The 17,865-nt window shown below is 36.8% G+C and overlaps 1 protein-coding gene across 8 annotated transcripts in view; it reads left to right on the top strand.

Annotated features, from left to right (window-relative positions):
* The window catches only part of MINDY2 (MINDY lysine 48 deubiquitinase 2), an 89,320-nt gene that overhangs the window by 13,166 nt on the left and 58,289 nt on the right, over positions 1–17,865 (top strand). For 6 of the 8 annotated variants that reach the window (XR_010317439.1, XM_064267486.1, XM_064267485.1 and 3 more), the window contains exons 2-4: positions 5,918–5,975; positions 15,714–15,778; positions 16,208–16,267. Coding sequence is in view for 7 of the 8 variants with exons in the window: in XM_064267486.1 (XP_064123556.1) it covers positions 5,918–5,975; positions 15,714–15,778; positions 16,208–16,267 (183 nt within the window). In the remaining variant the exon portion in view is untranslated. The remainder of the gene's footprint in view (positions 1–5,917; positions 5,976–15,713; positions 15,779–16,207; positions 16,268–17,865) is intronic. The other 2 variants (XM_064267484.1, XM_003418396.4) reach the window with 1 other exon arrangement.

Genomic DNA, 17,865 nt, shown 5'->3' with positions numbered 1-17,865 from the left:
ACAGTTCTGCTACTTGCTTTGGATAAATTAACTTTTTAAAGCTTTAGTTTATTCTTTGAAAGAAGATAATAATGCTGGCTTCATAGGACTGCTATGGAATAAGGCAATATGCAAGTGGTGGCAATTAGTACATGTTCAATACACATAATTTTTTTTTTTCTGACTTTCTTTCCTAAAGAGCAATTACTGGTAAATATTCGATTTTATATCTCCTCAAGTATCTCCCCAACTTTAAAGAGTTGTTGGGTCAAAAACTGTGAATTTCTTGACTACTTATTAATTAATTAGTGTTGGCTTAAGCATTTAACAAGATTTTTTTTGTCATTCTTCTATATACCACCACCTGTATAAGCTGCTTCTTATGTCTTACTGCTGAGTTTCCTGCATTTCCCTCACCCATCAGAATATCAAAATAACATGTATCAAAATACTGACATAGCACTTTTGGGGAAGTTTTATATTCCTGCGTAAGATTTTATCAATACTTTAAACAGACGGTTTTGTTTTTAGTTTTGGCCTCATTTGAGCCTCTTCTCAAACACCCTTCACTTTTTTTTTTTCATTTTTATTGTGCTTTAAGTGAAAGTTTACAAATCAAGTCAGTCTGTCACATAAAAGCTTATATATACCTTACTACATACTCCCATTTACTCTCCCCCTAATGAGTCAGCCCGCTCCCTCCTTCCAGTCTCTCCTTTTGTGATGGTTTTGCCAGTTTCTAACCCTCTCTACCCTCCCATCTCCCCTCCAGACAGGAGATGCCAACACAGTCTCAAGTGTCCCCCTGATACAAGTAGCTCACTCTTCATCAGCATCTCTCTCCAACCCATTGTCCAGTCTCTTCCATGTCTGATGAGTTGTCTTCGGGAATGGTTCCTGTCCTGGGCCAACAGAAGGTTTGGGGACCATGACTGCCGGGATTCTTCTAGTCTCAGTCAGACCATTAAGTCTGGTCTTTTTATGAGAATTTGGGGTCTGCATCCCACTGTTCTCCTGCTCCCTCAGGGGTTCTCTTTTGTGCTCCCTGTCAGGGCAGTCATCGGTTGTGGCCGGCCACCATCTAGTTCTTCTGGTCTCAGGATGATGTAAGTCTCTAGTTCACGTGGCCCTTTCTGTCTCTTGGGCTCATAGTTATCGTGTGACCTTGGTGTTCTTCATTCTCCTTTGATCCAGGTGGGTTGAGACCAAGTGATGCATCTTAGATGGCCGCTTGTTAGCATTTAAGACCCCAGACGCCACACTTCAAAGTGGGATGCAGAATGTTTTCATAATAGAATTTATTTTGCCAATTGACTTAGACGTCCCCTTAAGCTATAGTCCCCAAACCCCCGCCCTTGCTCCGCTGACCTTTGAAGCATTCAGTTTATCCCGGAAACTTCTTTGCTTTTGGTCCAGTCCAGGTGAGCTGACCTTCTCTGTATTGAGTATTGTCCTTCCCGTCACCTAAAGTAGTTCTTATCTACTAACTAATCAGTAAATAACCCTCTCCCACCCTACCTCCCTCCCCCCTCATAACCACAAAAGAACACACTTCACTATTTAAATGATTAAAATCTATAGAATAATTGTTGTTGTTAGGTACCATCGAGTCGGTTCTGACTCAGAGACCCTGTGTACAACAGAATGAAATACTGCCCAGTCCTGCGCCATCCTCATGATTGATGTTATGCTTGAGCCCATTGTTGCAGCCACTGTGTCAGTCATAGAATAATTAGGCTGAATTGATGAAGTTTTACCCTATGGTACAGTATTTGGAGTTGGTGTAGCTGTTTCCCTTTATTAATTTAAATATTCTTGCTGTGCTGCTTATATTATTAATTTGCTCAGCAAATCTTTAGTTAATACAATAGCATTTTATTGACTAGGACATAATTGATTTTCCTCGATAATAACGTATTTATTTTATTTGGGCTCTATTCATTTAGAACTATGTGTTAATATGGACTGTTAGGATTTGCTCAAATGTTAGGGAAGAATATTATAAGCTACTTAGAATACTTTCCAAGTACCCTTGTATACAGTAAAGTACTTATTACTTACAAACAGTATGTTATAGATTTTTATTAAAAGAGGACCATCTAAGAACTTCGGTCATACTTGATTAACCATTTTTTTCATTGTGAAATTTTAAATTGAGAGATTCAGAAAGATTACTATAGTTGTTAATTACATATTCTTAGCCAGCAATCCCAAAACCTGTTTCTTTTTCAATAAAATCTAAAGAGGCAAAGGGGTTAAAGTCTTCGGGTTAACAAAACTTGTGGCCCTTGATTTTGAGGTGGTGGTGCTGGAGGAAAGCAAAAAGAGAAGTAAGCATTCTGGAAGATCTTTATCGTGTGGTCAGAAAATTGGGATTTTTTGATTACTCCAAACTGTTAGTGGGAGGCAGGCATTTCTTCACTGTTAACGCTTTTGTCCGTAGCTTTAATGAACATCCAGAATATTTTCCTGGCTAAGAGTCAGAAAATGAATACGCCACTTAGTATATTTCTGAATAAGCCTGTTAAAATATTTGTGTATTTGTTGTTCCATTTCTAAAATCAGCAGAGAGATTGTCATTTCCTACTTTAAGTGTTTAAAACAAGATATGTTAGGGCATTATTATTTGAAAATTTCAAAGCTAAACCCTGAAATCATTTGTTTGTAGAAATCTAGGATTTTAGAATATATTTCCCAAACACATATACTTCTTAGTGCCTGAGTTTCTTATTCTGAAAACTTTATATTAGGATTATAGTATTAACCAAAGGAGAGGATAAGTTATTTGTTTATGAAATTTTTTGGTGAATACATTTCTGCAATGAATCTCTCTAGAATAAGAGAATGTTCACATATTAACTTATTTAAGAAATATTTTTAGGTATAAATAGGACTTTCTGATTGATCTGGCAATTGTTCATCGTTTAGAATGTAAATGTCACTAGTTTAAAAATCTTAATACAATAATCAGACCTTCAAAAGTGGTACTGAAACACCTTGAAATAATATTATATAATAATGGTTGGATTCATCCATTGAGTAAGAATCATCCAAATGAATAAGGAAGATGGAAGAAGAATTGATGCATTTGAATTATGGTGTTGGCAAAGAGCATTAAATATACCATGGACTGCCAAAAGATTTGCCAGAATGTTCTTTACAAGCAAGAATGGTGGGACTTTGTCTTACTTACTTTGGATGTGTGATCAGGACGGACCAGTCCTTGGAGAAGGACATCATGCTTGGCAAAGCAGAAGGTTAGTGAGAAGGAAGAAGACCGTCAATGATATGGATTCAGCGAGCCCAAACATAGCAATGATTGTGAGGATGGTGCAGGACCAGGCAGGGCTTCGTTCTGTTGTACATAAGGTCACGATGAGTCAGAGCTGACTCGAGGGCGCCTAACAGCAAGAATCATCTAAAGCAGGAGTCAGCAAACTTTTTCTGTAAAGGACCAGACGGTAAAAATTTTAGGGTTTCAGGATGATATAGTCTCTTTCTCAAAGATTCAACTCTGTCATTATAACATAATAACAGCCAAAGACAATGCACAAACAAATGAGAATGACTGTGTTTCAATAAAACTTTACCTAGAATATTTAGAAAAACAGATGGTGGACTGTAATTTGCCAGTGCCTGATATAGAGCAGTACTGTCCAATAAAACTTCTTCAGAATTATTTTTATATTCTTTGCTAAATCAGTATTTCTTAAGTTTTCTTTGTCAATCTGAAGTCCATTTTGAGTCACAATTGAAAAATATGTCACAGAGAATAAAAATAATTTAGAATCAAGTAATGATCCTATCCTCCATGGCATCCCTTGGTTTTCAGCTGAGTGATAAATCCGCTGGACGACAAGATCATGAGGACCACCTGTCATATATACTCTCAGAGGGTCTCAATCTGTTCTGTTTTACAGGAATTTTTTAAGGCTTGTTTTATTCATTGTTTAAAACAACAGCAACAACAAAATTATGACTTGCTATTAGCATGTTTCATAATATAAACCCTCAGAGCACCTTCTTCAGTAGTTTGGGAAATTGTTAGAGAAAATTCTGATCTAGATGATTTCCTTGGTTGAACAAAAGATTATTCCTGGAGAATTTTTAATTTTGTTGCCATTCTCCAATCATTGACATATTATTGTTGTTGTTAGGTGCCGTCGAGTCAGTTCCGACTCATCAGCGACCCTACGCACAACAGAACAGAGCACTGCCCGGTCCTGCGCCATCCCCACAGTCGTTGCTATGCCTGAGCCCGCTGTTGCAGCCACTGTGTCAATCCACCTCGTTGAGTGTCTTCCCCTTTTCCACTGACCCTGTACTTTGCCAAGCATGATGTCCTTCTCCAGGGACTGATCCCTCCTGACAACATGTCCAAAGTATGTAAGACACAGTCTCGCTATCCTTGCTTCTAAGGAGCATTCTGGTTGCACTTCTTCCAAGACAGATTTGTTCGTTCTTTTGGCAGTCCATGGTATATTCAATATTCTTCGCCAACACCACAATTCAAAGGCGTCAACTCTTCGGTCTTCCTTATTCATTGTCCAGCTTTCACATGCATATGATGTAATTGAAAATACCATGGCTTGGGTCAGGCGCACCTTAGTCTTCAGGGTGACATCTTCACTTTTCAACACTTTGAAGAGGTCCTTTGCAGCAGATTGGCCCAATGCAATGCATCTTTTGATTTCCTGACTGCTGCTTCCGTGGCTGTTGATTGTGGATCCAAGTAAAATGAAATCCTTGACAACTTCAATCTTTTCTCTGTTTATCATGATGTTGCTTATTGGTTCAGTTGTGAGGATTTTTGTTTTCTTTATGTTCAGGTGCAATCCATACTGAAGGCTGTGGTCTTTGATCTTCATTAGTAGGTGCTTCAACTCCTCTTCACTTTCAGCAAGCAAGGTTGTGTTATCGGCGTAACGCAGGTTGTTAACAAGTCTTCCTCCATTACTCTGATTTTCCACCTACAGCATTTATTTTTCTCCTATACAGTCATTGACTGTAACATTCGTGTAGCTCATCTGACAACTCATTTGAAAAATTAGACTAATGTGTTTTTGCAGCTGAATTAACTTTAATGAGTTTTCATGGTTTTCCAACTTAAGCATGACTATGATGTATGTACTTACTTTTAACTTTTTTATTCTAAAGTGTAACACATGCAGAAAAGTGCGTAAAGCAGAGTTTTCCAGTTTAACAAGTTATTACAAAGCACACACAGTGGAACTATCACGCAGGTCTTGACACAGAGTATTGCCAGTGCCCTAGAAGCTCACTGTGTGCTCCTTCCCATCTATAACTCCTTCCTTTACTCCTAGGGGTAATCATAATCCTGAGCTCTATAATACCCATGTCCTTACTTTTCTTTATAGTTTTAGCACCTAAGTGTACAGCTATAAGTAATATAGTTCAATTTTGCCTGTTGTTGAACTTTACAGTATAATGAAATTATACAGTATGAATTCTTCAGTGTATGACTAATACTAATATATTCATTTTAGCCCTTCAGCAATGAAAATGGCCAAGGTAGACTGACTATTAACCGTGTTCAAGCCTGGCTTTAGTAATACTGCTTCCATGGGCGACCGGTCCCAACACATTCGTGTCTCTGCCTGCCCTTTAACCACATTTTCTGCTGTGCAGGACACTGTTGCCTAAAGATAATCATGCTGGGTAGTTAAGGCCATAGTACTTGGCTTTGAAAAAGATTTCTCAATGTTCTATAAGAGCTTATATTAACCTGTAAATTTTATGTTGATAGGATTGACTTTGTTACATTTTATAAAGATTTTAATAAATATTACTTTATAGACACAGCAGGTGAATACTTTTGCACATACGTGTATACGTACATACTTGTGTTTCTGGCTGCAAGAAATACCTCAGTTACCGAAACTATTTGATTTTATAGAAATAATACTTTCTTTTTCAGGTGAAACTTCCACCGATGATGGAAATCATAACTGCTGAACAGCTGATGGAATATTTAGGTTAGTGTTGAAAAATGGATGATGTTATATCTTTTTCAAAAGAAAACAAAGTTTTTAAAGCTAATATATTACCAGATATCACCTTTCCGAAGTGCTATTAGTTTATTTTACAATTTTACCTTTGAATCTCATAATTAAAAATTTTTATCAGTATATTACTGTACTTATTATTCTGCCACAGCCTTCTTTCTGACCAGCATTAAAATTCTACATAAAAAAGGAAACATCTAGAAAATAACAAAATATATGTTAATTCCAATAATTTTTTTTATACATAACCAGGAACCAAAAAAACCAAATGCGTTGCCATCAAGTCAATTGCAACTCATAGTGACCCTATAGGACAGAGTAGAGCTGTCCCATAGGGTTTCCAAGGAGCAGTTGGTAACTTGAACTGCCTACCTTTTGGTTAGCAGCCGAGCTTTTAACCACATAACCAGTAGGAATGTAAAATAAGGAAGCCACTTTGAAATACACTTTGGCAGCTCTTCAAAAAGTTAAACACAGCATTACCACCTGACCCTGTGATTTCAGTCCTCGGTATATACCCAAGACAAATTAGAACATATGTCCATACAAGAGCCTGTACACCAATATTTATAGCACCATTATTCATAATGGCCAAAAATTAGAAACCCCCGAATGTCCATCAGCTGGTGAATGGATAAACAGTGTGTGGTATATCCATACAATGAAATAGTACTCAGCCGTAAAAAGGAATGACGTACTGACACATACTACATACAGCATGGGTGAACCTTGGAAACATTATGCTAAATGAAAGAAGCCAAGTCACAAAAGTCCACATGTTTTATGACTCCGTTTATACTGTATGTGCAGAATAGGCAAATTTACAGAGACAGCAAGTAGATTAGTGGTTGCTTAGGGCTGAGGAGGGATTAGGGAGAAAAAGGGAATTGATTGCTGAAGGATACAGGGTTTCTTTCAGAGGGATGAAAATATTCTAAAGTTAGATTATAGTGATAGTTTCACAATGCTGTGAATATACTAAAAAAAAAACTTTGAATTCAATACTTTAAATGGGTGTAGTGTATGATTATGCAAATTATATCTCAATAAAGCTGTTGAAAAAAGAGAAAATTGGAGGAAAGGAATTGGAAAGAGTGTTTCAGACAAATAGAAGGATTAGTCTTAGTACAGATAGTGCATCCATAGCAAGATAGAAGACAGAATATATAAAAGTTGATGCAGGAAGGTAGATAGGTGTGGTTGTGGTAGCTTGTGGCAAGTTTTTGATTTGCTTCTATTTTCTCTGGAAATAGGAAGCACAGTCATCAGCTGGGAGTGAGGATGAGGGAGGAAGTGTTGAAAGTTTAATAAGAGGGTATAAAATAATGCCTAGAACAGTGAGTGAGTGAATGACTTGTGGAGATGTAATATGACTGCTGAGCATTAGCTCAAAGGTTAGTAATATTAATGATGTGTGGTAATTTCCACATTCCGTTGGATGGCCTTTCTTTGGCATGGGTACAGATATGGATCTCTTCCATTTAGTAGGCCGGTTAGCTGTCTTGCAAATTTCTTGACACAGATGAGTAAGCACATCCATCACTGCACCTGTTTGGTTGTTTTTTTAAACATCTCAGTTGATACTCTTTCAACTCCTGGTGCCTTGTTTTTTTGCCAGGGCCTTCAGTGTGACCTGAGCTTCTTCCTTGTATACCAGCGGTTCTTGATTATATGCCACATCCTGAAATGGGTGGATGTCAACCAGATTTTTTTGGTCCAGTGACCCTGTGTATTCCTTCTCTCTTCTTTTGATGCTTTCCATATCATTCAGTTCTTTGCCCAGGGAGTCCTTCAGTATTGCAACTCAAGACTTGAATTTTCTCTTCAGTTCTTCCAGCTTGAGAAATGCCTATTGTGTTTTTCCCTTTTGGTTTTCTAACTCCAGATTTTTCACATTTCATCATAATACTTTACCTTGTCATCTAGAACTGCCCTTTGAAGTCTTTTGTTCAGCTCTTTTACTTGATCATTTCTCCCATTAGCTTTAGCTATGCCGCACTCAAAGGCAAGTTGCAGTCTCTTGTGACATTCATTTTGGTCCTTTCCTTCTTTCCTGTCTTTTCAATGGCTTTTCACTTTCTTCACCTAAAGTGTCCTTGATATCTTCCTACAGCTCTTCTGGACTTCAGTCATTAGTGTTCAGTGCATCAAATCTGTTCTTGAGATGGTCTCTAAATTCAGGTGGAATGTATTCAAGGTCATATTTTGGCTCTCATGGACTTACTTTGATTTTCTTTAGCTTCAACTTGAACTTGCACATGAGCAATTGATTCTCTGTTCTGCAGTTCATCCTTGGCTTTATCTTTACTGATGATACTGAGCTTCTCTAGTGTCTCTTTTCACAGGTGTCAATTTGATTTCTATGAAATCCATCCTTAAGGTCCATGTGTAGATTCTTTGATTATGTGGTTAAAAAAAAATATTTTGGATCAATAAGTCATTGGTCTTGCAGGATTCTGTCATGCGATCCCTGACATTGTTTCTGTCACCAAGGCCATATTTTCCAACTACTGATCCTTCTTCTTTGTTTCCAACTTTTGCATTCCCATCACCAGTGATTCTCAACACATCTTGATTACACTTTAGATCTAGTTCAAACTGCAGCAGGTTGTAAAAATCTTCAATTTCTTCATCTTTGGCGTGGTTGGTACTTAAATTGGAATAATAGTCTTTAACTGGTCTCTCTTTTAGGCATATGCATATTAACTTATCACTGACCATGCTGTACTTCAGGATAGATCTCAAAATGTTCTTTTTAAGAATGAATATAACACCATTCTCTTTTAACTTGTTCCCAGCATAGCAGACAATGTGATTGTTGGATTCAGAATGACTAATACCAGTCCATTTCAGCTCACTAACTCCCAGGATATTGATCTTCAAGTGCTGCATTTCATAAGTGGGATGAAAATATATTAAAAGCAATTTTCAAGATGGTCTGGTTGAGACAATAGGAAACAGTCACAGTAGTCCAGATATGCTGTTGATTTAACAGCTTTTTGAGTGCCTAGTATATATAAGTAATGAGGACATGTATTTCTGAGCCCAGTTTCCTGACTAAGCTGTTTCATATCTAAGCATTCTCTGCTGTATTTTCTGTAGTCTCAGATCATGACCATAACCACCTAAACCTACACTGTCCAGTATGGTAGCCACTAGCCACATGTGGCTACTGAACACTTTAAAATTGGCCAGTGTGAATTGAGATGTGCTCTAAGTGTAAAATACACACCAGATTTTAAAGACTTAGTGCCAAAAAATGAATATAAAATATGGTTAATAACTTTTATATTGAATACATGTTGAAAGGATAATATTTGTAACACGTTGGATAAAATATATTATTAAAATTAATTCCACCTGTTTCTTTTTACTTTTTTAAATGTGGACATTTAAAATGACACACATATCTCATATTTCTGTTGGACGGGATTGACCTAAATTGTGCTGCCACTCACCCCACAGCTTCTAACTCCTTTCTGGCTCTGCTATCTGTGTTATTGCAGGTTGATATCATTTACCTAACCGCCTCTTTGCTCGTTATTGCCATCACTTTACTTGCCTTTGTCTGCATACCTTCTGAAACAAAATGAACCCTTCTCTTAGTTTCATAAATGAAGAATAAACTTGTGGCAGAGAACCCATGAGCAGAGCAAGATGGCCTAAGTGCAGAGGTTCCTATAGTGGAAAAGAGTGAAACTGATGCAGAAATGAAGGCATCACAAAATTGTAATGCCGAAGAGACCTACCTCTTTATTTTAACAAATCAGGAAACCAAAGCTCAGAGAGGTGAAATGACTTGTAGTCTCCATCTAGGCACCTTTTATGTGATTTAAAGAATGCTGAGAAGATCCATATAATCAAAAGTATATGCCTCCTCCCCTCCACTCCAAATGTATTTTTGGTACAGTACTTGAAATTTCCACTAATCATCTTTTGTTTTTGAATCCAGCAAATATTTACAGAGCATACGCTGTGGCAAGTTCCTTGGAGGCCTGGACAGTGCAGTCATTGTGGCAGTATAGGTGTACACTACTATGGAAATGGTAGCACGGCATCTTTTTTAGAAAGAGGAATGTAAGAAATGATTAGCACATTTTGCTATATTGAATTTATCTGACTGTTAGCTAGCAAAGCCCTGAGGAAGCAGAACATAGGATAGATATTTTTGATAAGAAAAATTGTTGGAAAAAATCTAGATCTTGAGTTGGTGAAGAGATTTGGGATTCATGGGTAAGAGAATTTACCTACTAGGGGCAGCATAAAAGTAATATCCTCATGGGAGGTGGGATAAAGTAAGCAAGAGTGATGTGAGGAGAGAGATTCTGAAGACTTCCTCAAACAAAAAATAAAGTTTATTCAGGGCCAATCCTACCAGACCAAATTGTTTAATTTTCTAAGCTATCTGAATTTTCTCATGAGATTACTCTAGTTTTCTGCAGGAATCAGAGATGCTTTTGAGTTAATAAGCAAACACCAGTAGAAGGATTATATGAAAAGGTGTTAATTGCTTTCCTAACACCTAGCTGAGATGGCCCAAGGGAATGGGAATTTTGATTGGTTAGAGGAAAACGAGTAAGTCAGTTTTAATTTGGAAATTTCTGTTACTAGAATACTTGGAGCAGGTCAAATGTGGGCACGTCATGGTGGAGGGCTTTGGGTGTAGAGAAAGGAACTTGACAAGCTGAGATAGCTAATAATTGCCAGGAGGTCTAATAAAATAAGATGGAAAAGAAGGTGTAGGGAGAAGGCAGGAATTGGGTAGGAATATAACATGAAAAAAGCACAACACAAACTGGAAAGTATACTATGAGCTCAACCATCCAAAATAGTTTGTATGATGATAAAACTAGCATTATAGTAAGGAAAAGAGTTGTTGGCGTTGTCTGACTTAAAAAAAAATAGTTTATCTTTTTAATGTAGATATACTATAGAGAGGGGGTCAATGATGGAACATTGAACTTTTGCCCACAGTGGACAGCATCTCCTCTTTTCCAAATGCTCATCTGGGATATGCTGGCTAACTACTGCAAACACTCTCTTCTGTCTGTCAGCCTGTGTAACTGCCAGGTCTTTGTGCCTCAATTTTGTTTGTCTGTAGTGTACCCTTGGCAGCAAGGTCTTAGAGATTCTGTCTTTGAAATTCTTTCCCTTCCTAGTACACTGACATTTCACAGCCTGAATTCCTGCAACCTCCATCATTTCCTGTTCCTCCCAAATTAGTCTATATACCAGTGTAACGTTCCAAAAGTTCCAATTTCATCTTTTACTCCCCTACTTAAAAGCATAAAGTGTGTTCCCCTATAAACTTTCAAAAGCAGCCTAACTTATGAATGTATTATTTAGGTTTTTTCTATAGTCTGATCAAGTTTACTCATCCAGCCCTATGTCCTATACTCTGATACATAAATCCTAAGTATGAATCTTATTATAAGCTCTCCGTATAACATGATTTTTCTCACATGCGCCTTTTATAACACTCGTTTTTCCCCTTTAAAGAATGCTTTTGTTCCCCACTGCCTTTCCAAGTTCTGCCCATCTTTCATGATCCGGTTTAGATACTTTTCCCTTTGAAAAATATTTCTAAGCTCTACAGGCTTATCGTTATCTCTTTCTAAAAAGGCTCAGCTGCTAACCAAGAGTTCAGGAGTTTGAATCCACTAGCTGCTCCTTGGAAACCCTATGGGGCAGTTCTACTATGTTCTATAGGTTCGCTATGAGTCGGAATTGACTGAACAGCAATGGGTTTTGTTTTTTTTTTTAAGGTATTTATTATACTTTACACTACATTACAGTTTGTCATTATCTTATACTGTTTCCTGTATGTTCTTTGCTGAAACAAATTATCAGTTTTTTTAGAGGAACATTCATGTCCTAGTATTTATTTTAAACCATTACTAAACATATAAGAGATCCTCAATAAATACTTTGAGATTGAAATAGTATTGCAGACCAATTACAGACACAAAGGTTAGATAAGCTAGACAAAACAGCACTCTTAAGAGTTGCTTTATTTAGATATCTAAAACTGAAAGATGCTTCCTTAGAACCCAAACTCAGCCTTTTAAAAATATCTGACTCTTCTATTACAAACTTTTCTAAAAATATATCTGACTGTACCATATGTACTTATATTGGTTATCCATTGCTGTATAAAAAATTACTTCAGCACTTAGTGGCTTAAAACAACCATGATCATTTCACAGTTTCTGTTGGTCAGAAACCTGGGTGCAGCTTAGCTGGGTGCCTCTGCCTTAAGGTCTGTGATGAGGTTGTAGTCAGAGTATGTGCTAGGGCTGCAGTCTCATCTGAAGGCTCAGCTGGGGAAGGATCTTCTGAGCTAACTGCCATGGTTGTTGGCAGGATTCAGTTCCTCATGGGTTATTGGACTGAGGGCCTCAGTTCCTTGTTTGCTGTTGGCTGGAGGCTTCTTTCTATATCTTGCCATGCAGGCCTATCCATAAGGCAACTCATAACATGGCATCTGACTTCCCTCAAAGTGAGCATGTAAGAGAAAACCATGGTGGAAGTCACAGTTTTTTTGTAACCTAATTTCAGAAGTGACATCTCATTACTTCTGTCATAGTCTGTTCATTAGAAGTGAGTCAGTAAGTCCAGTCCATACTCCAAGGATGGAAGGAATTACACAAAGGCTTGAATATCAGGAGGTGGGGTCACTGAGGTCCATATTAGAGGCTGCCTACCTTTGCCGTGCTATTTTGCTCTTACCCATAGACTTTTCCTGGCCTCAGGAAAAGGAGGACTTGCTTTTCTGAGTCCTTCTCAGAAATCATTTTACTCATAGCACCTAAGTTTTAATCTATGGTAGCATATCCAGGGCTGTTTAATATTATACTATATAATGTTCTGCATCATCACCCCACTAAAGGTATAATCAAGAAATAATACATAGTCTTTTATTAGGATAAGTACAGAACTTATATGAAATATAAGACACAAGTATAGCAATTATGCTCTTGATTATTTGAATAAATAAGGTATAGCGTTTACCAAAATAGGGCATAGTTTCTAGTCACACACTGTACCAAAACTCAACTCAAAAACATTTGCTAAATTGACTTCCTTATATATTCCCATGAATCAATTAATTAATGCTTTTGGAGTTCTTGTACCTACAGAGAATAAAGTCATTGCTAATTAGATTTTGCTATCTTAAAGTTCTACTTGAAAGCACTAATAATAATACATTGATATTCATAGGAATTACATTTGTTATCAGAGTTGGAAAGCTTAAGAGAATACTTCAGTCTTTAGACTTTTCTTTTTTTTAATTAGGATATAAAGGTTATATTAAGAGCAATTTCACCAACTTATTAATCATGGAGGAAGTTGCGTGAGAAGCTGGATCCTGACCTCACTGCTTATACCAAGTAATTCCTCAGATTCAAGATTTAAGCATTAAGAAAAAAGACAAACATAAAATTACATGAAAAAAATATGTGAATATTTGCATATTCTTAAGAGGTGAAGATCTTTCTAAACATGACATCTAATCCAGAAGCTCTAATGGAAGAATTTAACTATACTAAAATGAAATATTTCAGTACAGCAAAAAAAATACCACCACCATAAATTTGGAATCTAATATGGGGGAAAATATTTATCACACGGATAGCAGAAAATGTGCTAATTCCTCTCACAGGAAAAGAGCTTTTATAGTTCAGTAAGAAAAGATAAGAGACATATGGGCAGGTAGTTCAAAGGAAAAGAAGTATATACAATTAATAAAAAAGGCAATGCGTGTATTAAAAAGGTGCTGCATATATTTAAGACACTACATATATTACAAAGGTCATACATATATTAAAGAGGTGATACATATATAAAATACATGTATAAGATACCCGTTTTTTGTTTTTTTTAAGATTTATACTTAGTTTTTTTAATAATTTTTATTGTGCTTTAAGTGAAAGTTTACAAATCAAGTCAGTCTCTCACACAAAAACCCATATACAGCTTGCTACACACTCCCAATTACTCTCCCCCTAATGAGACAGCCTGCTCTCTCCCTCTACTGTGTCTTTTCGTGTCCTTTTCGCCAGCTTCTAACCCCCTCCACCCTCTCATCTTCCCTCCAGGCAGGAGATGCCAACCTAGTCTCAAGTGTCCACCTGACCCAAGAAGCTCACTCCTCACCAGCATCCCTTTCCAACCCATTGTCCAGTCCAATCCATATCTGAAGAGTTGGCTTCGGGAATGGTTCCTGTCCTGGGGGCAACAGAAGGTCTGGAGACCATGACCACCGGGGTCCTTCCAGTCTCAGACCATTAAGTCTGGTCTTATGAGAATTTGGGGTCTGCATCCCACTGCTCTCCTGCTCCCTCAGGGGTTCTCTGCTGTGTTCCCTGTCAGGGCAGTCATCGGTTGTAGCCGGGCACCATCTAGTTCTGGTCTCAGGATGATGTTGTTGCTGGTTCATGTGGCCCTTTCTGTCTCTTGGGCTCGTAATCACCTTGTATCCTTGGTGTTCTTCATTTGCCTTGGATCCAGGTGGGTTGAGACCAATTGATGAATCTTAGATGGCTGCTTGCTGGCGTTTAAGACCCCAGACACCACTCTTCAAAGTGGGATGCAGAATGTTTTCTTAATAGATTTTATTACGCCAATTGACTTAGATATCCCCTGAAACCATGGTCCCCAGACCCCTGCCCCTGCTACGCTGGCCTTCGAAGCATTCAGTTTATTCAGGAAACTTCTTTGCTTTTGGTTTAGTCCAGTTGTGCTGACCTCCCCTGTATTGTGTGCTGTCTTTCCCTTCACCTAAAGTAGTTCTTATCTACTACCTAATTAGTGAATGCCCCTCTTCCACCCTCTCTCCCTCCCTCCTCTCGTAACCACAAAAGAAATGTCTTCTTCTCAGTTTAAACTATTTCTCAAGTTCTTATAATAGTGGTCTTATTCAATATTTGTCCTTTTGCAACTGACTAATTTCACTCAGCATAATGCCTTTCATAACAGGTTCCTCCATGTTATGAAATGTTTCACAGATTCCTCACTGTTCTTTATCGATGCGTAGTATTCCATTGTGTGAATGTATACCATAATTAAGATACCAGTTTTTTAAATGTAAAGAACTTTTGTTTACTTACCAGAGTGGCAAACATTTAGAAGATTAATAACACTTATTGACTAGAGATAATGAGGAAATAGTTATATTGTTGATACCAACGAAATGTGGTACAACATTTTTGGGAGAGCAATTAAGCAATATGAATTAAAATATAAAATACTCATACCTCAAGTGAGACTTTTTAGTAACTTAACCTATAACAACACTTCACAAATCTGCAAAGATACAAGTGTAAGGATATTACTCACAACATGGTTTATCTTAGTAAGATATTGATGGGATAATGACTAAGTAATTTGGAATGTCTCTACAATATATGGAATACTATAATGGCCATTAAAAAGAATGAGAGCTATATCTGCAGTAACAAGGAAAGGAAAGATGCTCAAGTACATTATAAAGTGGAAGAAAAAGAAAGTTGCAAAAGCATTACAGTATAAAGAAAATATGAGAGACTATAGCATAGCGTTAAATCAGTTTTCCCTGGGTAGAATTGGGCAATCAACTTTATATGTCATCTATTGCTAATGTTTAAATATTTATAATTAAAAATCTATTACTTTTGTAGTTAGAAAAATAGTCTTTAAAAAAGAAAATTTCACAATTTCTCTTTACAGGAGATTACATGCTTGATGCAAAGCCAAAAGAAATTTCAGAAATTCAACGTTTAAACTATGAGCAGGTAATAAACACAATTTCTGTTATATTAATTTGTGGATATATTCATTGATTTCTATCAGTGGTTGGAAGATACTTTCCATAAAGGATCAAAGAGTAAATATTTTAGGCTTTGTGGGCAATATATGATCTCTGTTGCATATTCTTTGTTTTCTTTTTTAGAACCCTTTACCCAGTGCCATTGAGTCAATTCCTTTACAAATGTAAAATCATTCTTAACTCACAGGCTGGATTTGGCCCCCAAGCCATACTTTGTCAATTCCTGGTCTATATGAATATGTATGCTATATAGAATGATACATCGATAGCCTTCTACAGATCCACGTAGAATGATAACCTAGTGTTTTTCTTGAAAAATTGACTTGCAAGTCAATTTGTCGTTAACTTATCTTTCCTATGGATATTTTATAATTAATTTTATATTTATATTTAGTTATTTATTTTGGAAATCCTGGTGGCATCGTGGTTAAGAGCTACAGCTGCTACCCCAAAGGTAAGCAGTTTGAATCCACCAGGTGCTCCTTGGAAACTGTATGGGGCAGTTTTATTCTGTCCTATAGGGTCACTATAAGTCAGGATCAACTTGTCAGCAACAGATTTGGTTTTATTTTATTTTATAATTAATTTATGTTTAGGAGAAAGTTGAACAAATGATGCCTAGTACAGGCAGTCCCCAGATTACAAATGAGTTCTGTTCCTAAGTATGTCTTTAACTCAGATTTGTACGCAAGTTGGAACAGTTTTGTACAATTCGTATCTAATATCAGTTAGTCAAATGTTTGTCTTAGTATATAGTATATAGTGTATATAGTATATAGTGTACCTTTCTATGCATAAAAAACATTAAAAGAACACTTCCAGCCACACTGAAACATCTTTAACATAATAGTACAACAATGATAATAATGTTTTGATGCATGTCGCAAAGTAGCACCCGTTTGTTATTATAAACCATTGTATGGACCTTGACCTTTTAATACAATAGGCCTCATGAGGGTTGGCTCACAACTATGGGTTGTACTACGTCTGATGTTCCTAACCCAGGGGCTGCCTGTGTATGGTATTAGGACAAGTTCTGTTGTCCCGACTTTCAATGTGTCCTCATTTTTTGGCATGCTCTTTGGAGAACGAGCTCTTTAATACAGGAGGGTCACTAGGCTCACAACGATTGGACCTGGAAGAAAGGGCAGAACTTAATTTTCTTTTCCTTGGCAATAGAAGGCAAGAAGTAATCAGCTTCTTAGAGTGGAAAGAAGAAATAGCCATCATTGCATCCTTCATATTTACTTTCAAAGCAACTTTGGTACATACTTTCAACAGTATCAAATTGGCAAAAGGGAAGCAAAGCCCATAATACTATTGCAAAATTTCTTGAATTTGAATGTTCAAATAATCCAGTCTTAACAGAATTCAAAAGCCAACATATTACATTGCTTCATTTGTATACGGTGGAAAATCTATAGCTAAAGCCAAGTTGGTAGGCTGAATTATTCAAATTTTATTGGGTGAATTTATAACTCAGAGCATGATTTTTAAACATTTTTAGCAATAGAAACTTCTTTTCAAATGAAATCTTATGTAAACTCCAATTTATAAAACCAGCAAATAATATTTTATAAGTATAAAGTGACAAGATTCACTTTATATTATTTTTCAAATTTATTTACTTATTGAAATCAATGAAACTATTTTGATTAATCCAAAAACTTGAATTTGAGGATTATGGAAGATCATTGCACTCTCCCATCAACCTCAGAATTCATTGATGAAAGCAGACATGTTCAAGCCTAAATTTTAGAAAGGCCAATGTGAAGCTGCAATTTTCCTGATTAAAACCACTTTATCAGAAGTTGTCATGCAAACAAAGATTCTGTTTTTTCCCAGTGTATCTAGCGATAGATGCCCTGACCCCCCAAGAAAGTATGCTGCACGTGTGTGTTTATGACAGGTTTTTAAATCGCTGCAGGTATATTTTTTTGTTTTGTTTTAAATAATTTTTATTGTGCTTTAAGTGAAAGTTTACAAATCAAGCTAGTCTCTCACCTATAAACTTATATACACCTTACTACATACTCCCACTTACTCTCCCCC

The sequence above is a fragment of the Loxodonta africana genome, chromosome 13, assembly GCF_030014295.1.
Source record: "Loxodonta africana isolate mLoxAfr1 chromosome 13, mLoxAfr1.hap2, whole genome shotgun sequence".
NCBI lineage: Eukaryota > Metazoa > Chordata > Mammalia > Proboscidea > Elephantidae > Loxodonta > Loxodonta africana.
This window is presented reverse-complemented; position numbering and strand designations above follow the sequence as displayed.